The 21,335-nt window shown below is 40.8% G+C and overlaps 1 protein-coding gene across 1 annotated transcript in view; it reads left to right on the top strand.

The window, feature by feature from the left end:
• itgav (integrin, alpha V) overlaps positions 1 to 12,844 on the top strand; it is a 129,787-nt gene extending 116,943 nt beyond the window's left edge. The window contains exons 27-30 of the mRNA XM_072579051.1: positions 2,131 to 2,244; positions 3,093 to 3,194; positions 3,288 to 3,410; positions 11,540 to 12,844. Of these exons, the coding sequence (XP_072435152.1) occupies positions 2,131 to 2,244; positions 3,093 to 3,194; positions 3,288 to 3,410; positions 11,540 to 11,641 (441 nt within the window). The 3' untranslated portion in view covers positions 11,642 to 12,844. The remainder of the gene's footprint in view (positions 1 to 2,130; positions 2,245 to 3,092; positions 3,195 to 3,287; positions 3,411 to 11,539) is intronic.
• The last annotated feature ends 8,491 nt before the right edge of the window (positions 12,845 to 21,335 follow it).

Here is a 21,335-nt window from a genome sequence, read left to right as displayed (position 1 = left end):
CTCAATTTCCTGCTGACTATTCAGGGAATAATAATAAAAATCTCAACACGTTAAGAGGATAACAAGTAGAGTCCATAAAAGACCAAAAACATAATTGATGTTTAGAGGCAAAAGATTTTAATATGATTCTTAATGAATATGTTGCATCTTTCACAAAACCAGGGAGGTATGTAGATATTGTAGCTGAGAAAGACAGACAGTGTGAAATACTTGATTTGATGTATATAGTGAGAGAGGTTTTAATGGGATTAAGATCCTTGAAAGTAGATAAATCATTCACACTGGATGAACTGAACTTCAGGGTGTTAATATATACTACAAATCAGAGGATCCAGTACGGAGGGAGGAAACAGTGGCGGGTCTGACTTTCATTTTCCATTAATCATTGGATAACGGTGTGAGGTTAAAGGATTGGAGGACTGCTGATGTTACTTTTAGAAATGGAGGAGGAATGCACCAAATAATTACATGTCTTCAGTCTAACCTCAGTAATGAGCAATTTTGAGAGATTGTATAAACTGTTGCTTGGAAGGGCACAGATTAATGAAGTATAGTCAGGGTAGACTTGTTCAGGGAAAGTGGTGTCTGACTAAAATGTTTGGAGGAATCATTAAGGAGGATCAACAACGGTACAGTAATTGATATGGTCTACATTGATTTTAGCAATGTTGTACATGGCAGACTGTTTTTAAGAAATAAAAACATGTAGGATCAGGAGAATTTAGTAAGCTGGATAGAAATTAAATCAGTGGTAGGAAACAAGTGTAATGGTGAATAGAAGACTGTATCTCCAATAGGGTTTTGCAGAGCTGCATACTGGATCCTCTGCTTTTAGTGGTATATATTAACAATATGAACATAATTGGGGTAGTTGGCACTGCTGCCTCACAGCGCCAGGGACCTGGGCTCAATTCCCGCTTCGGGCGTCTGGATGGAGTTTGCACATTCTCCCCTTGTCTGCGTGGGTTTCCTTCAGGTGCTGTGGTTTTCTCCCACAATCCAAAGATGTACAGGTTAGGTGAATTGACCATGCTAAATTGCCCATAGTGTTTGGTGTATTAGTCGTGGGTAAAAGTAATGGAATGGGTCTGGGTGGGTTACTCTTCAGAGGGTGAGTGTGGATTTGTTGGGCTAAATTGCCTGTCTCCACACTGTAGGGAATCTAATCTAATCTCTGTAGGGAATCTAATCAGGAATGCAGGGGTCAAAATTAGCTGTACGGTTGAATCTGAGGAAGATAACTGTAGACTGCATGAAGGTATTAGTAGAGAAAGTGGGCAGAAAAATGGCAAATGGAGTTCAACCTAAGAATTATGAGGTGATGCATTTGGATAGGTCAAAAAAAGCTATGGAATATGCAAAAAAGTGAGAGATTTAAATAAAGTGAGAGACTTTTGAGTGAAATTCAATAGATCTCTGAAGGTAGTAGGTCAGGTTGATAAGACAGTTAAGAAGATCTGTGCAATTCTTTCCTTTATTAGCTAAGGGATAGAATATAAGTAAAGGAAGATTATGCTAGAGTTATAAAAATCATTGGTTAGAAAACAGTGTGTATTTATGCTCACTAAAAGGATGTACATTAGGGAGAAAACAAAGGACACTTGGGGAGAATGTTGGTAGGTCTGGAAAATGCAGCTATAAAGAAATTTTGGATTTTCTGGGGTAGTTCCTCCTTAGAATAGAGGAGATTGAGGGGAGATTTGATTGAGACATAAAAAGAATTGTGAGGGATATGGATAGAGTGAATGGAAGGTGTTTTATTTACCTTAGCAGAGAGGTCTGCAACTAGTGTATAGGTATAAAATGATAGAAATATCAGAGAGGAAATCAAGAAATAAACTTATTAGCCTGGAGCTCAGTAGCTGAAAAAAATAGTAGAGGCAGAAACCTTCAACTAATTTAAAAGGTTTACAGATGTATGCCTCAAGTCCTGTATTCTGTAGGGTTATGGGTCAAGTGCTGGAAAGTCGGATTAGGCTAGATGTCTTTGGTGTGGGCCTAGTGTAAAAAGTGAACTCTTTCTGTACCATGAAATTGTTACAAGTCCAAGTATTTGTATTAAATGCAGGGGGAATAGATGATGATGATGATGATAATGATGATGATGATATCTCCTCTTGGTTTCTGCAGGGATGTGACAATGCAGAATGTGTGAAGATTAATTGTCAGATTGGCAGACTGGAAAGAGACAAGAGTGTAGTTCTGCACATCCGGTCACGACTGTGGGGTGAAACATTCATGAAAGTGAGTGGCAGGAAGTTTTCAAAACAGACTTTTTACAATTTTAGTGTCTTCATCAGTTGTATTCTGTTTGTTTAAGAATAATTTTGTAGTTCTATTTCTTGGTGTTATATCGCAGAATTACAGAAGGCTTACAGTGAGAAGGAGGCTATTTGGCCTATTGTGCCTCCACCAGTTCATTAAATGAGCTTCATTTTCTAATGCCAATCTCCTGCTTTTTCCCCAGACCCTTGCACACATTATTTTTATGCAAACAATCACCCAGTGTCCTTTAAGGTACCTCAGTTGGACTTGCCTCTACCAAGGAAGTACATTCCATACGCTTAACTATGAGCTGAGTGAAAACTTTTTGCTCACTTCACTGTGGCTCTTTTGCAAATCATTTAAATCTATGCGCTATTGTCCTTTTAGGAGCAGGAACAGTTTCTCTTCATCTGTTCTATCCAGCACACTCATGATTTTGAAAGCCTCTTTCAAATCTTCTCTCCAAAGGGGAATAGTCCCAAATTCTTCAACATATCTGCATAACTGAAGTCCCTGATTCCTGGAACCATTCTTGTAAACTACTTCTGTACTCCGTCCAATTTGTTCACATCCTTCCTGTAATGTGGTACCCTGAACCATACACAGTACTCCAGCTGAGGTCTAACAGCTGTCTTATACGCATTCAACGTCACTTCCCTGCTCTTTTACTCATGAAGGACAGGTAGAGGGAACAGTATGAACTAGTGGATGAGAAGAATGATATGACAGTTAATGATCCAATAGGAATGTTCATGATGTGTATATTTTTTAATATACATGATATCATCAAAACATATGCCCTTATCATTACTCTTTTATGTAACTAGAAAGAGAACCAGTCATACTCCTTGATGGCTTCTGCATCATACAGTGTCATTGAATTGCCATATAAAAACTTCTCTACTGAACTTCCCACCGGATCCATTGTGGTAAGTACCATTTTTTAGGTTCATTAATATTTTTGAAAATAAAATTCATCTGTTTTTAAAATCAACATTTAACAATTTTAAAAATATTTGCAGGTTACTACTTTGGTGACTTGGGATAAGGTGATTACTCCTCATCCAGTGCCAGTTTGGGTTATCATATTGGCACTCCTAGCTGGTCTACTCCTTCTAGCTCTCTTGGTATTTGTCATGTATAAAGTAAGTAACGCTCTTTGTCAAGTTTCTTTTCATCATTAATTGGTGTAAGTTATGGAAATATTGTTGGATAGTAGAGAATCAATTGCATTCTTTCAGTCATGTGAGACATAATGAGATGCAGTACAAAATCTTATTTTTTTTAAAGTCTGAAATCAAAGGTTACGATAAAGAATTCTCCTCAACCTCTGCCCTCCTCTATGGTCTGCTAAGACTGTGGTGACTTTAATTTTGGTAGTAATATGAATGCAGTATACCATTTAAAAGTAAAACAAAGAACTGTAGTTGCTCAAGATCTGAAACAAAATAAAATCGCTGGAGAAACTCAGCAGGTCAGTCGGCATCTGGAGAGAAAATGGAGTTAACATTTTGACTCCAGTGACCCTTTGTCAGAACAGTTCTGAAGAAGGGTCATTGGACTCAAAACAATAACTTTGTTTTCACACCATTTAGAAACCCAGATATACTCATGTAGCACTTTCAGGTATTTTTGTAGTAAATTCTATTAATAATGTATTAACAGTGTGAGGTTAGAATGAATTAAATTCTTCCGTATAGATCATGAGAAAACCTTGCCCTTTGAACAATATACAACCTAATAAATTTCTTAAGTACATGAAAAGAGTTTTAGAATTTAAGTTCTAAACTGACTGAACACGTTAGCCTCAGCATTACAAAAGCATGTGTGGCATGTACAAGGGGAAACAAATAAAATTGCTTCGTATTTAAAAAAAGTATTTTTGGTTTGTTGCCTCTGTAACCTGAAAATACAATATCAAATGTAAATTTGGAAGGTAAATGCATGAAAATAATACTCCATTAAAATTAAACCTTTTTCTATCTAATGCCTGGATTAGGATAGCAACAGTGAAACCTGATGAAGGGCTTTTGCCCGAAACGTCGATTTTTATGTTCCTTGGATGCTGCCTGACCTGCTTTTCCAGCACCACTCTGACCTAAACTCTGGTATCCAGCATCTGCAGTCCTCACTTTTGCCACAGGAGAAACCATTCAGCCTATCAAGGTTGCTCAACCATTCAGTTAGATCATGGCTGATCACCTGTCTCAATATCACTTTCCTGCACGATCTGCATACCTATTGATGTCAGTCATCTTCAGAAATCTATCAATTTCATTTTTCATTCACAATGATTGGACTTCCATTCTCCTCTGGGTAGAGAATTCCAGAGATCCCTCACCCTGTAAGTGAAGAAATTCCTCATCACCTCAATCTCAGAATGATGGTTGGTCCATTTAAGACTATCCCTGGTTCTAGACACAGCAGCCAGGGGATACATCTTATCTATATCCACCCTGTAATAATTTTTAAAGTTTCAGTGAGACCACCTTTACAATCTCTAAGGCATATTGACCCAATCTCCTCAATCTTTCTTTATTCATAAGACAATCTCACTATCGTAGCAATTAATCTGATAGACTTCTGGTACACTCGATCTTATGGTAAGTATGCCCTTCCTTGCATAATGAGGCAAAAACTGTGCACAGTATATCAGGTAACGTGTCTTAAGACTCTATACAACTGCAGCAAGCTATCTTTATTTCTGTACTCAAATACCTTTTGCAATGAAGGCCAACATACCACTTGCCTTCCTCAATGCTTGCTGCCTATAGTCTAGCTTTTACTGGTTCAAGAACAAGGACACTTTAGACTGGGTCACTTTGTAGTATTTTCTCTTGGTAGCTATTAGTATTGCTTTGTTGTCACTGTTTTGAATTTAAATTTTTTTTAAATGATTTTGTGTTCAGGTCTATAGCTTGGTGCATCTTACTGATCAATGTTGTACGTGAATTATGCAAATCTTATTTTGACTCCTGAGATCTCCTTGTTCTTGAGCTCAAGAGGATGAAGGCAGGTCTGACACACTCAGCCACAGCATGCACCATTAATAGGATAAGGAAACAGGTCCTTTGACCTCTTGGCACCATCCAACCAGCTGAGCTAAGCAGCCTTCCGAAGGTTTCAGAGTTGTGACAACATACAATTTTTACATGCATATTGTAGCCTGAAGCATTGGTAGCGACTCCATTTTCTCTCCTGCCATTGGCATGTGTTGAAAGCATTACTCCACCTCTTTGGCATGCTATTAATCTTCCTTCCGTGGCCAGCAGGTCCTGGAGTGGAACTTAAACCTGGAGCTTCTGGCTGAGAGACATGGATGCTATCATACAGGTCCACCTTCCAATCTCCAGCCAGAGCAGATGTTCTAAGTACTCAGTCAACCCAAGGATAACTGGTCAAAGGAGTCCTTCAATGTAACATTAAAAACAACAATAACTTAAAAATTACATTGCAATGGGTAGAGCATAGAAATAAAGTGGCTTGTTGCAGTTGATTAGAGCCTTGGTTACCCTTCACCTCGTAGATTGTGCACAGTTTTTGTCTCCTTATGCAAGACAGAACATACTTACCGTTGATCAAGTGTGACAGAAATTCATCAGGGAGAGTGAGATTGCCTTAGGAATAGAGATTGAGGAACACTTTAAGGTTTTGAATGAGCTTTGGTCTGTATCTTCCAATGCAACCTCCAGAAATGATCATCATAGATTCTGACTAATTTTTACTGAGATCAAATTGGCTTGATTGTCATTAATAGCTTTACTCTCATCTTCAGGGACACCAGCAACAAAACATATGGGTAGCAAACCCTTGATCAAGCAAGATTAAAAATGCAGTCAATATTTCTTTGCATCTGTCCAGTCCAATATATAGATCATTTGCATTATCAGCCAGTGTTCTGCCCGCTAACTAGTAAATCTGAAACTCATTGCTAACGATACCTCCTAACATTCACAATTCAACTTGGTAAATTACATAATGGACGAAATATACTTTAACAACTTCCTTAGGTTTTACCATTTTCCTCTGCATCTTTTTTTAGGTCTTGGGTTTTTGTACAGTCATGCCTGAGATTATCTGACATCTGCTACTTTTCTTTTAGATTTTCTGTGATTAAATTTTATGTCAATTTACCCATGCCCCGACGATAATTTGCCTACCTCACTCTCAGTTTAGATAGTGAACTTCTTTGAATAAATCAGAGTATCTGAGATTTGTCATGGGGAAAATGGTGGCATAGTTGTAAATGTCACTGGACTGGTAAACCAAAGGCTGGAGCTAATGCTCTGAGGGCATGAAAATTCATTGATAAATCTGGAATATAAAGTTGCTATCAATAATGGAGAAAATAATCCATCATGTAGATTGTAAAAATTAATCTGATTATGGAATCAAATCTGCCATCTTCTATGGAATCAAATCTGCCATCTTTTCATGATTTAGCCTACATTCAAGCAATGTGGCTCTACCCTCATTTGTTGTACCAAATTGCACTACCTCGCATTTCTCCAGATTGAAAACCATCTGTCATTTTTCAACCCTTGACCCATTTGATCAAGATCCTTTTGTAATCTTGGAAAACCTTCTTCACTGTCTGCTACGTAACCAGTTTTGGTGTCATTGGCAAACTTACTTACCATGCCTTTTATATTCACATCCAAATCATTTATATATTTGACACACAAAAGAAGACTCCGAACTGATTCCTGTGGAACACTACTGGTGGCAACGTACCCACAACTGAAGGCAGACTCTATAGTTCCCCAGTTTCTGCTTATAACCCTTAATCAAAGGTGCAGCATTAACCACCCTCCACGCATCAGGCACCTCACCGGTAGTTATAAATGATGCAAATATTTCTGCAAAGGGTCTTGCAATTTCCTCCCTAACTTCCTACAACATTCTGGGGTACAATAGATCAGGTCCCGCAGATTTAGAATGAAGAACAAAGAAAATTATAGTGCAGCAACAGGCCCTTCGGCCCTCCAGGTTTGAACCGATCCTGATCCTTTATCTAAATCTGTCACCTATTTTCTAAGGATTTATATCCCTCTGCTCCCTGCTCATTCATGGATCTGTCTATATATATCTTAAATGATGCAAGCGTGCCTGCCTCTACCACCTCCACTGGCAACACATTCCAGGCATCCACCACCCTCTGCATAAAGAATTTTCCACACGTCTCCCTTAAAGTTTTCCCCTCTCACCTTGGACTTGTGACCCCTAGTAATTGACTCTCCCACTCTGGGGTTGGGGTGGGGTGGGGGGGGAAGCTTCTTGCTATCCACTCTGTCTATATGTCTTATGATTTTGTAGACCCCAGTCAGGTCCCCCTCAACCTCCATCTTTCTAATGAAAATAATCCTAATCTACTCAACCTCTCCTCATAGCTAGCACCTTCCATACCAGGAAACATCCTGGTGAGCCTCCTCTGCACCCTCTCCAAAGCATCCATATCCTTTTGGTAATGTGGTGACCACAACTGTACGCAGTATTCCAACCAAAGTCGAACCAAAGTCCTATACAACTGTAACATGACCTGCAAATTCTTGTATTCAATATCTGGATTAGAGTAGTGTTGGAAGAGCACAGCAGTTCAGGCAGCATCCGAGGAGCAGGGAAATCGATGTTTCGGGCAAAAGCCCTTCATCAGGAAAGAGGCAGAGTGCTTATTATTTTCAGGGCAGAGGAAATGACCCGGGAGTTGTAGTGGGAGAGGGACTCCCTGAGATTCTTGTGGAGAGAGGAGGAAAACTTCTTCAAGGCAGGCATCTTTGCAAGAGGATTCGCAGTAGGGTTAAAATCAACGAGGTAAAAACAATGACTGCAGATGCTGGAAACCAGATTCTGGATTAGTGGTGCTGGAAAAGCACAGCAGTTCAGGCATCTTGTATTCAATGCCCTGTCCAATGAAGGAAAGTATGCCATATGCCGCCTTAACCACTCTATCGACCTGTGTTGCCAACTTCAGGGCACAAAGGACCTGAACACCCAGATCTCTCTGTACATCAATTCTCCCCAGGGCTTTTCCATTTACTGTATAGTTTGCTTTTGAATTGGATCTTCCAAAATGCATCTCCTCGCATTTGCCCGGATTGAACTCTATCTGCCATTTCTCTGCCCAACTCTCCAATCCATCTATATTCTGCTGCATTCTTTGACAGTCCCCTTCACTATCTGCTACTCTGCCAATTTTAGTGTCATCTGCAAACTTGCTATCAGACCACCTATACCTTTCTCCAGATCATTTATGTATATCACAAACAACAGTGGTCCCAGCATGTATCCCTGTGGAACACCACTGGTCACAGTTGTCTATTTTGAGAAACTCCCTTCCACTACTACTGTCTGTATCCTGCTGGCCAGCCAGTTGTCTATCCTTCTAGCTAGTACACCGTGCACCCCATGCAACCTCACTTTCTCCATCAGCCTACCACGGGGAAACCTTATCAAATGCCTTAGTGAAATCCATATATATGACATCTACAGCCTTTCCCTCATCAATCAACTTTGTCACTTGCTCCAAGAATTCTACCAAGTTGGTAAGACACAACCTTTCCTGCAAAAAACCATGCTGCCTCTCACTCAAGCCCATTTTCTTCCAAATGTAAATCGATGCTATCTCTCAGTATCTTCTCCAGCAGCTTCCCTACCACTGACATCAGGCTCACCAGTCCACAATTAGCTGGATCATTCCTGCTACCCTTCTTAAACAAGGGAACAACATTAGTAATTCTCCAGTCCTCTGTGACCTGTGTTTGAGGATGCTACAAAGATATCTGTTAAGGCCCCAGCTATTTCCCCTTTCACTTCCCTCAGTAACCCGGGATAGATCCCATCTGGACTTGGGGACTTGTCCATCATAATGCTTTTTAGAATACCCAACACTTCCTCCTTCCTTACGCTGACATTACCTAGAGTAATTAAACACCTGTCCCTAACCTCAACATCCCTCTCCTCGGTGAATACTGAGGCAAAGCACTCATTAAGAATCTCACCTATTTTCTCTGACTCCACGCATAACTTTCCTCCTTTGTCTATGAGTGGGCCAACCCTTTCTCCAGTTACCCTCTTGCTCCTTATGTACAAATAAAAGGCTTTGGGATTTTCCTTAAACCTGTTTGCTAACGATATTTCATGACCCCTTTTAGCCCTCTTAATTCCTCATTTCAGATTGTTCACACTTTTCCGATTTTCTTCCAAAGCTTCATTTGTTTTCAGTTACCTAGACCTTTATATATACTTCCTTTTTCCTCTTAGCTAGTCTCTCAATTTCACCTGTCATTCGAGGTTCCAAAATCTTGTAATTTCTATCCCTCATTTTCACACGGACATGTCTGTCCTGCACTCTAATCAACCACTCTTTAAAAGCCTCCCACATATCAAATGTGGATTGGCCTCCCCCCCAATTTAGCACTCTTTCTTTAGGACCACGCTCATCTTTGTCCATGAGTATTCTAAAACTTATGGAATTGTGATCACTATTCCCAAAATAATCCCCATCTTAATCTTCAACCACCTGGCCGGGCTCAACACCACAGCACCAGGTCCAGCATGGCCCCTTCTCGAGTTGGGCTATTTATGTACTGCTCTATAAAACCCTCCTGGATGCTCCTTATAAGTTCTCCTCCATCTATACCTCTAACACCAAGTGAATCCCAGTCACTGTTGGGAAAATCAAAATCGACTATCACCACCATCCTATTGCTCCTATGTTTTTCCATAATCTGTTTCCATATTTGCACCTGTATCTCACACTCGCTGATTGGAGGTTGTAGCACAACCCCAACATTGTTACCGCACCCTTCCTACTTCTGAGCTCTGCCCACATTGCCTCACTGTTCGAGTTTTCCATAATGCCCTCTTTCAGCACAGCTGTGATATCTTCTCTGACCAGTAATGCAATTCCTCCACCCCTTTTACCTCCCTCTCTATCCTACCAGAAGCATCTATGTCCTGGGATATTTAGTTGAAAATCATGCTCTTCCCTCAACCAAGTCTCAGTAATAGTAATAACATGGCCTGGCCAAAAAAGGTCCAGGCAGCAGGCCATGGACGGGTCATTAGGGCGGATTGTCTGCACCTCTTCTGCGGTTATGTCACAACTCGGTGGTCCCTGGACTACCAGAGGTTCTATTCACTAAGAAAGGAAAAAATAATAACATCATACACCCAGGTACCAATCCAAGCCCTAAGTTCATCTGTCTCGCCTACTACACTTCTCATTTTAAAACAAATGTGCCTTTGACCACCTGTTCCTTTGTGTTCATCATCTGCTCCCTGCCTACTCTTCCCCTTAGTCACACTGACCTTCACTATCTAGTTTCTTACAGGCTTTCGTTACTTTCTCCTTACTGTCCATTAACCACCTCATTTGGTTCCCATCCGTCTGCCACACTAGTTTAAACCCTCCCCAACAGTATTAACAAAAGCACCCTTAAGGACATTGGGTCCAGTCCAGCCCAGGTGTCGACCGTCCAATTTGTAATAGCCTTGCCTCCCCCAGAACTGCTCCCAATGTTCCAAAAATGTGAACTCCACCCTCCTGCACAATCTCTCAAGCCACGCATTCTTCCTGCCTATGTTTTCGTTTCTACTCCGATTCGCATGTAGCACTGGTATAATCCTGAGATTACTATCTCTGAGGTCCTACTTTTTAACTTGGCTCCTAACTCCCTAAATTCTACTTGTAGGACTTTGTCCCATTTTTAAAATCTATATCATTAGTGCCTACATGCACTATGACAGCTGGCTGTTTGCACTCCACCTTCAGAATGGTCTGCAGCCGATCTGAAACATCCCTGACCCGTGCACCTTTATATTCTCTAAGACCTGCAGAACTTCCTCTTCTGTAATGTGAACACTTTTTTTCTGCCTTCCTCACTAGAAAACGCATTCAGTATCTTGGTTACACATTAATGAGGTGAAATACAGAAGTATGTGAGAGAAAATTCACCCTGAATTATGGTAAACCAGGTGCCTTGAATTTCAGTTGGCAATTGGAAAACTCAGCTCTATATAGTCTCATTCTTAATTCTCAAAATAAAACTATGATTTCAACTTAAAACTATACATCGTTACTCCACTTTAGAACAGAAATTCTCAAACAATAATAATATATTAAGAATCATCATCATACCCCAGCCTGGTTGTCTATGCAACAGATTACACCAAGATCTACAGATGAATTTCTAAGATTTATGTCTCATGATGCTGTTGCATATTAGCATTGTTTAAATCAAGTGATTTGCGATGTCTGAAATGTGTTTTACAGTTTGGGTTTTTCAAACGTGTCCGACCGCCACGTAAAGATTCTATTGAACGGCAGCAACTCCAACCACAGGAAATGAATGGGGATGGAGCTACAGAAACATAACTGCCACCCAGGTTTACAAAAACTGCCTGGAACTCGAATTACTCTAAACCCTGGACTTGAAGTGAACAATTTGACTAACATGGTGTGAAATGAACTGCCAAGAATGCAGTTTGCACGAGCCTCTTTATTTGTATTGACATGTTGGTAGGTACAAATATTGAGCAAGGGCAATATAAATTTAGCTTTGCTGGTTCCTACTGATGTGGTTCTTGATTTTCATTGCACTGATTAGCACTTCAAAATCTGTATATTATTGCAGGTTTAAAATGGTGAAATTCATTGCCATTGTTGCTGTTATAGCAACCTGTGTTTTAAATTTTAACTTTGAAGTGCAATATCACAAGTTAGTAGATCCTTACTGAAAAGCAAATCATTGAAAGTCATTTAAGAACAACCCCTCTTAAATGCATTAATTGATTTAACCTATCATTTTGTAGCATTAAATGACTGTTGTCAATTTATCTGGATGAAAGCAAAGCGGTTTTACAATGAGAATGTATTTTTTAAAAGTTTTGGAACGTGATATGATATGATTGTCCATATTGGGCAAAAAGAGGTAATATGTTCTGTAGGTATGTTGCATTTATTTTGGTCAACATTGAAGTTAGTGATCAAGTGTATGATGCACTATAGTGAGGCATTCTGATCCTATTACTGTGCACTCTTTTTACCATGACTATTTTCCCACCATCAACCAATGCTCCAGTACTCCACCCTCCCCTGCCGACCCTGCAGTTGCACTGTATAAATTGGTAAGCACAACTCATTCTGTTACAGACTTCTGTGTTACTGCATCAAGAACTTAATTACAAATTCGAGATCCCGTGCCCCAAAATAGGAGAGCAGATCACCACGATATTTAGTGCATTTGCCTTTATATCTTGTTTGTACAAATTAGCCTAGTCCAAATCGGCAATTGAGTTATGTTACAGTTCTTAAAAAAAAAACAAGCTTACATTTGTGAAATATAGATATTCCAATTGATTACTAAATATGGTTTATGTGGTAAAAGGAAGATACACAAATGAATTAATTTTTTAGGATCAGGATATGTCCCTGTAGATTTATAATGAGGGAAGTAAGTGGTCTTTGCCCTGTTTTTATCTTTTAAGATTCACATTTGTTCTTTAATTGCTTACATATGCATTTGGGTGATTGTATTTCATGGCTTTTTAAAGGGAATAAATGGGATGTGAATTTCAAGCGTCTGTTGTTTTTTCTTTTAAACTAATATGGGACATTGGTGATGCCACTGCAGTAATAATCTAGAAATCCAGGCTAATGTTCAGGGGACATGGTTTTAAATCCAACAATGGCAGATAGTGAAATTTGAAATCCTTTTTTAAAAATCTGGAGTGAAAAACTAATGTAACGATTGTCATAAAAAACATCTGGTTCACTAATATTCTTTAGGGAAGGAAATCTATCCAAACTTGCTGTTAAATGTGATAGCAATACTCAGAAATAGGCCAGAGTAGTCCTCAGTTCCAGGATGATAAGTGTAACAAATCTCTACAATCTATCCAGTTACTAACAAGATTTCTTATAGAGTCATAGAGATGTTCAGCATGGAAACAGACCCTTCGGTCCAACCCGTCCATGCTGACCAGATATCCCAACCCAATCTAGTCCCACCAGCCAGCACCTGGCCCATGTCCCTCCAAACCCTTCCTGTTCACATACCCATCCAAATGCCTCTTAAGTGTTGCAATTGTACCAGCCTCCACCACTTCCTCTGGAAGCTCATTCCATACACGTACCACCCTCTGTGTGAAAAGATTGCCCTTTAGATCTCTTTTATGTCTTTCCCCTCTCACCCTAAACCTATGCCCTCTAGTTCTGGACTCCCCGACCCCAGGGAAAAGACTTTGCCTGTTTACTCTATCCATGCCCCTCATAAATTTGTAAACCTCTATAAGGTCACCCCTCTGCCTCCAACGCTCCAGGGAAAACAGCCCCAGCCTGTTCAGTCTCTCCCTATAGCTCAAATCCTCCAGCCCTGGCAACATCCTTGTAAATCTTTCCTGAACCCTTTCAAGTTTCACAACATCTTTCCGAAAGGAAGGAGACCAGAATTACATGCAATATTTCAACAGTGGCCTAACCAATGTCCTGTACAGCCGCAACATGACCTCCCAACTCCTGTACTCAATACTCTGACCATTTGTGGGCGGCACAGTGGTTAGCATGGCTGCCTCACAGCGCCAGAGACCCGGGTTCAATTCCCGACTCAGGCAACTGACTGTGTGGAGTTTGCACATTCTCCCCGTGTTTGCGTGGGTTTCCTCCCACAGTCCAAAGATGTGCAGGTCAGGTGAATTGGCCATACTAAATTGCCCATAGTGTTAGGTAAAAGGGTAAATGTAGGGGTATGGGTGGGTTGCACTTCAGCGGGTCGGTGTGGACTTGTTGGGCCGAAGGGCCTGTTTCCACACTGTAAGTAATCTAATCTAATTATCACACTAAAGGAAAGCATACTAAACGCTTTCTTCACTATCCTATCTACCTGTGACTCCACTTTCAAGGAGCTATGAATCTGCACTCCAAGGTCTCTTTGTTCAGCAACACTCCCCAGGACCTTACCATTAAGTGTATAAGTCCTGCTAAGATTTGCATTCCCAAAATGCAGCACCTCACATTTGTCTGAATTAAACTCCATCTGCCACTTCTCAGCCCATTGGCCCATCTGGTCAAGATCCTGTTGTAATTTGAGGTAACCCTCTTCGCTGTCCACTACACCTCCAATTTGGGTGTCATCTGCAAACTTACTAACTGTACCTCTTATGCTCGCATCCAAATCATTTATGTAAATGACAAAAGGTAGAGGACCCCAGCACCGATGCTTGTGGCACTCCACTGGTCACAGGCCTCCAGTCTGAAAAACAACCCTCCACCACCACCCTCTGTCTTCTACCTTTTGAGCCAGTTCTGTATCCAAATGGCTAGTTCTCCCTGTATTCAGAGAGATCCAACCTTGCTAATCAGTCTCCCATGGGGAACCTTATCGAATGCCTTATTGAAGTCCATATCTCCCCATTTACAGCATTACTTCAATTATAAAGTTGTTACCATCAATTATCAATTACCAGCACCGTTAATGTAAGGGTAATGTTACTGTACGTTGTGGGAATACAAGTTTACACTAAATGAGTACCCCAATATCCAGGCTGACTGTCACTTGGAAAAAAGTTTGAGAGCAATATAATCATGGGGCAACAGGTTGAATGGAACTAATTCAGAAACATGAAGTACATTTTGTTGGCCCCCTATTACTTTGCTGACACTTGTTTTCTATTTCTAGCTTGATTGTAGGATTGGGCACTCTACTATTTGAGGCATTTTGATAATATATTCACTAATACAGAGGAACCTCGATTACCCGGCATTCAAGTAACCGAATTTCAGATTATCCGAACAATATCGCAAGGTCCTGATGCTTGGCTAACCATGTTATCCGGCATTCGATTAACCGAATGAAATACTCCCCATCCATGTCCTTCGAATAGTCGAGGTTCTTCTGTAATGCTATAATTTTGGGCATTTACTTGGTTTTAGGAGGCTAATGACGTCAGATGTGGACCAGCATATCGAGTCTTCTCTTGTAAAGAATTGGTCAACCAGAAACAGGTCCATAGGCCAAGGCGTTTTAAGAACTCACAGAAGATGTTATCATAACGAGCAGCAGTGCCCAGCTTTCTTTGTCCAACTTCAGGGTGGTGAAAGGCGCAGATCTGGAATTGTGAAGTAACAAGGCCTCAAATAAAGACGTGAATCTGTGTTGCTTCAATGCATGAGTGTACTATGGTGTTTAAAGTGAAAAGATGAACTAAAACCAGAGAGTAGTCCCAAATGTCTCCACAGCCATATTGTACATGGGGCTCGTGATCCTTACACTATTCCTCTTTTATCATTATTTGTATAAGTTGCATTTAAGATTTCTTTAATATTGATGTATTTGAACCATGATATCTCCAAGAATTTACTGCAAGCATCACATCCAGGATAAGTACAATACATGGACAAATACAACCACAAACTCGTCTTGAAGTGATGGTCTCCAGTTCTTGGTTTCTTTCGCATTAACAACTGCACAAAGATGGCTCCAACACATCATTTACTAATGTTCTGTGTTATTGATTTTTTCATGTTATAACCTGAAATTGTAGGAACTGATTATGAAGGCATTGAGAGACAAAAATAAAAGTATTACCAGAAATGCACACTTGTTTGTTAGCATATTAGGGAGACTAGGAGTGATTTAATGATTGACTTTAATGATAGTTTAAGGTCTTTTCCAATTACTATACCTACTCAATTTACTTTCAGATGCTGATAGACCCTCTGTGTATTCCATGCAGTTTCAGAAAACTCTGCTGTGCACGTAGGCATTCAGGATTTGAGTATGGTAACTTCCAATGACACCATAATTTGTATAGTACCAAAAAATTTAATGAACAGACCAGTTCAGGAGAGTACTTGAATATCGTGGGGGGACTAAACTTGTAATAAGGAATGGGGGTCGGGGGGTGGGGGTATGCAGAACCTAGATGCTGCACCTTTTAGAACTCTGGAAGATTTTTCACTAAAACACTTTTACTGGCTTAGAAATTGTAAAATCTGTCCAAATAAAAATCCAAGAGTTCACAATATTGGGCTTTTATAGCAAGAAATAAAACAATTACTGTACATGGCTTTCTGCATTGGACTCTAGTTTGTCTTTGGGTGTATTACCTTCAACTATTGCTATGTTCCTGTGTTCATTGTGCACTTTCAGAAGCCAAGGATGCTTTACTGTTTGAAACTTAGCTGACTGAGCCGTTTTCTGGTATTCTACTGATGCTTACTAGTTCAATTATGAAGAATTGCTAATGAATCCAAAATTTAATTTTGAGCAAGTTTGCGGTTGCTCCGTATGTGAGTACCTATCAGGGAGATTATGTGGAATCCAAAAACTATTTGAGGGAGAAAATTTGGTTGTAAACGGTTTGAGTGAAAATGCAGGTAATGGTGAATGTTTGGGGAAGCAGCAGGGAAAGACTGTGGAGAATGAAGCAGAACAGATAGTTAGGACAAGTGATACTTCCTGAGCAAGGTGGTAAGGATCATTGGGTGAAGTGATTTAGATTACTTACAGTGTAGAAACAGGCCCTTCGGCCCAACAACTCCACACCGACCCATTCCCCTACACCTAACACTATGGGCAATTTAGCATGGCCAATTCACCTAACCTGCACATTTTTGGACTGTGGGAGGAAACCCACGCAGACGCTGGGAGAATGTGCAAACTCCACACAGACAGTTGCCTGAGGCTGGGAATTGAACCTGGGTCTCTGGCGCTGTGAGGCAGCAGTGCTAACCATTGTACCGCCCTTAAAGTGGGATTTGTATTTTGGTGGAATTAATGCTGGGATGAAAGTGGTACTGGAGGATGGTAAGATCCTGAGGGCATGAATGTGCAAATGCATCTGACAGGTTCTAAAGAAGGTAAAAAAATAACTGCAGATGCTGAAAACCAAATACTGGATTAGTGGTGCTGGAAGAGCACAGCAGTTCAGGCAGCATCCAAGGAGCAGCGAAATCGACGTTTCGGGCAAAAGCACTTCATCAGGAATAAAGGCAGTGAGCCTGAAGCGTGGCGAGATAAGCTAGAGGAGGGTGGGGGTGGGGAGAGAGTAGCATAGAGTACAATGGGTGAGTGGGGGAGGAGATGAAGGTGATAGGTCAAGGAGGAGAAGGTGGAGTGGATAGGTCGAAAAGGAGATAGGCAGGTCGGACAAGTCAAGGAGACAGTGCTGAGCTGGAAGTTTGAAACTAGGATGAGGTGGGGGAAGGGGAAATGAGGAAGCTGTTGAAGTCCACATTGATGCCCTGGGGTTGAAGTGTTCCGAGGCGGAAGATGAGGCGTTACTTACAGTTTTTGATGTTTGAGATGGAATTGAAATACTGTTTGTTGAGAGTATGAATTCTCCTGAGGATGTAGTACAGAGTGGGTCCCTTGCAATTCTGAGAGAGTGTGGTCCTCAGCTGGGGCAGGGCTGACTGTAGAGAGGTTAGGTGCCGGCGCATTGCTGCAAGCGTGGAGCGGAGGATCTTGAAGGAGAACTGTTGCTGGTGTTTTTGAATCTGGATTCTGTACTGTTTGTCCTGTTCGGGTCCGAACTCTGCTGGTTTAAAGGTGGTCCGGAGTCCAAGTGGGATGAGTTAGTTACGGAGGCAGGCACTGAGGAAGCAAATGTGGCTGTGGTACCGAGTTTGTTTCATGACATGGTTGAAGAGCTTCATAGCAGAGGAAATGACCTGGGAGTTGCAGTGGGAGAGGGACTCCCTGAGATTCTTGTAGAGAGAGGAGGAAAACTTCTTCAAGGCAGGCATCCAGAAATCTGGAATTTTAGTTGAGAGATTTTAAGGCTTTGAATTGATAATAGATACATTAAAAAATTGACAGGTGGTCACATTGATGGTAAACATAAAGCCTGTATTGATGGTAAAAGCCCACCTGGTTCACTAATGTCCTTTAGAGAAGGAAATGTGCTCTACTTAGTTTGGCCTACATATGAGTACAGACTTACAGCAATGTGATTGACTCTTAACTGCCCCTTTGAAGTGGGCTAGCAAGCCTTAATGCTCATACTCCATGAAATAATGTCTTTCTTTTCAATTAATATATTGTGGAGCTGTACTCCAAACTTGTTTGGTCACCAAATATGGAATGAAGTTAGTGCAAACCTTTAAAATGCACTCCGCCTAAGGCAATCAGGAAGTCTTTCACATTGAAGGTTATTAGTGCAAGTTAACTTAATGAATTGCATCATCAATTCCACTGTCTCGGATGGATTGTCCTTTATTATTTGCTAGTTCCAGATATATCTGAAATAAACATAATAGACTCAATAATTTGAACATAAAACTATGAATACAGGTTTAAAATTCATTCTCCAAATGGTATCTAGAAAAAACAAAAAAATGCTAGATAAGAACAAGGGGGAAATTAATGGATTATGCTTATGGGTAGATAAAGGCAATGTGAGAGAAGGCTTATGCAAAGTATAATGAACAGCATGGATCAGTTATGCTGTAAAAGCAGACTTAATCGTTGGTTTCTGGGAGTGGAGGAATCAAATTATTGATCATGAATTATTTTCTTATGGCAATGAATTTCCTGAAAAGCAAAGGGCAGTCTTCCAAAATCCTGAACTGAGTAGAGGAGTTGGGGGTCATGTTGTGGCAGTACCGGATATTGATTAGGCCACTTTTGGAATACTGCATTCAATTCTGACTCCCCTGCTACAGGAAGGATGTTGCGAAACTTGAACATTTTCAGAAAAGATTTACAAGGATGTTGCCAGGGCTGGAAGGTTTGAGCTCAAGGGAGAGGTTGAATATGCTGGGAATATTTTCCCTGGAACATTTGAGGGGTGAGGGGTGACCTTACAGAAGTTTATAAAATCACAAGGGGCATGGATAGAGTAAACAGACAAGGTCTTTTCCCTGGGGTAGAGGAGTCCAAAACTATAGAGGGCATAGGTTTAAGATGAGAGGGGAAGTATTTAAGAGCGAGCTAAGAGGTAACTTTTTCACACAGAAGCTGGTGTGTGTGTGGGTGTGTGTGTGGAATGAGCTGCCCGAGGAAGTGGTGGAGGCTAGTATAATTACAACATTAAAAAGGCATCTGGATGGATATATGAATATGAAGGGTTTGAGAGGATATGTAACATATGCTGGCAAATGGGACTAGGTTAATTTAGGATATCTGGTTGACATGGAAAATGGCATAACATGACAATGGCAAGTCAGCTGGGAAAATATGCAGGAATAAATGTCTGATTCTACAATTTAATTATTAACTCTGAAATAAGAACCTCAAGTATGAGCACCATTAGCATGCCATCCGTATCCAATCTCACGTTATTGATATGCAATTTCCTATTTTTCCACATGCTAAATAGAAACTAAATGGTGACAGCTTCCACTAGAAAAGTCCAAGTGGGTATCTGGCAACTGCAACTTGTTGCATGCTCCCCTAGGCCTCCACCCTGGATCGAAGTCCCCAGAATCTCAGGGCATGCACTATAGGCAGCAACCACCACGGATGGTATTGAATATGTACCAGCATCTCTGATTCCTCTTGACACATCTCTTACCCACTTACAATGTAGCTCTCCACTTCACTTCAAAGTTGTATTTGTGAGTGCACTGGCACCTTTCATTGAAATGCTGCTGCTAGGACACTTTGAGCACAGGGACAAGTATACATCTTCTGGGTTTGACCAGGATACCATTCAGAGCCTTTGGTTGCTCTCTTACAGCAAGTTCACTTTGCATCTACCTGGATGCTCATTGCATTTCTGCCTTGGTGTTTCGACCTTTGCCCCTTTATTCAGAACCTGAAGGCTCACAGTACGTCTGTCTTGCCTTACCTTTTAGTGCAGACATTAAACTTGTTATGGATTATAGCTTTTGATCAGTCAAATATGTTGCTCTATAGCAACATATTATATAAATGCAGCATGTGCCAGCAGCTTATGCCATAATTACACTGTGTGTGCTTCAGTCAAATGGTTATATCTCAAAATCTATAAAGAGTAAGTCCTCTGTCAAATGAAACAGATAGTCTTCATCAAGGAATCCTGGCACAGTAAGTCAAGCCAATATCAGACCAGGGGCTTAGACATGATCAGTCAGCTGCTTGGGGAGGTTAGGGTCAGGAGGTTCATATCACTACAGTGCATCAGGATCAGTCCTACAGGTACCCCTGGTTCAGTATAACCACCCTGGGGATTCATTGTAAGTCAGTAGGACGTTGCACAGCAATCAGTCAAGTGCCTGGTCACCATCAGTCAGTGTTGTCCATCTGAGTCAGTTGGATGGGGTGGGGCTAGGCTACAGTCAGTACTGGGGGGTCAAGGGACAATACTATGGTCAAAAACAGAAGTTGCTGGAAAAGCCTAGCAGGTCTGACAGGATCTATGAAGAGAAACCAAAGTTAATGTTTCGTGTTAGGTTATCCTTCCTCAGAATATTAACTTTGATTTCTCATCATGGATGTTGCCAGACCTGTTGAGCTTTTCCAGCAAGTTCAATTTTTGTTTCTGATTTACAGCATCTGCATTTGTTTTGGTTTTTTTTACAATATTAGGGTCCACTGCTGTGATTGGGAATTTGGGAAATTCAGTCATGTAGATTGTAGAGAGGACAATAATTGTCATTATATAAGGCAACCAGTCGGTAATGCATTGAATGACATGGGTAACTGTGGGATGGAGTGTCAAAGATGGCCACAATCCACATGTCTTTGGTGTGATGGGGGACTTTGCAGCAAGATGATTGGCATGACTAAGCTGTAGAGGCCTGGTTCCAGAGGTAACACAGAGTGGAGTCATAAATCAAAGAGGTGTGTAAAAATGTGTGGAAGCTCAGTATTGATGGGTTTGACAATAGGTACAGTAAAGAAAGAAACATGGAGTTTTGGGATGGATGATTCTTGATTACTAGGCTGAGCCATAAGGTGATTGTGGTATTTTTGTGAAGAAGTATCTTTTGCATAAGATGCAAATTGACAGCAGCACACAGAAATTGCAGATGTGTAGCAGCTCCAAACTAAAGAGTTGAAGGCCTGCAGTACAGCATGATGATTTGGCAAGGCTCAATGGAAGAGAGGAGAATTAGAAGTGGGATAAATTGGATGAGTTGAAAC

The sequence above is a fragment of the Chiloscyllium punctatum genome, chromosome 10 (genome assembly GCF_047496795.1).
Source record: "Chiloscyllium punctatum isolate Juve2018m chromosome 10, sChiPun1.3, whole genome shotgun sequence".
NCBI lineage: Eukaryota > Metazoa > Chordata > Chondrichthyes > Orectolobiformes > Hemiscylliidae > Chiloscyllium > Chiloscyllium punctatum.
The sequence above is the reverse complement of the archived record's forward strand: the minus strand, read 5'-3'. Positions and strand labels throughout refer to the sequence as shown.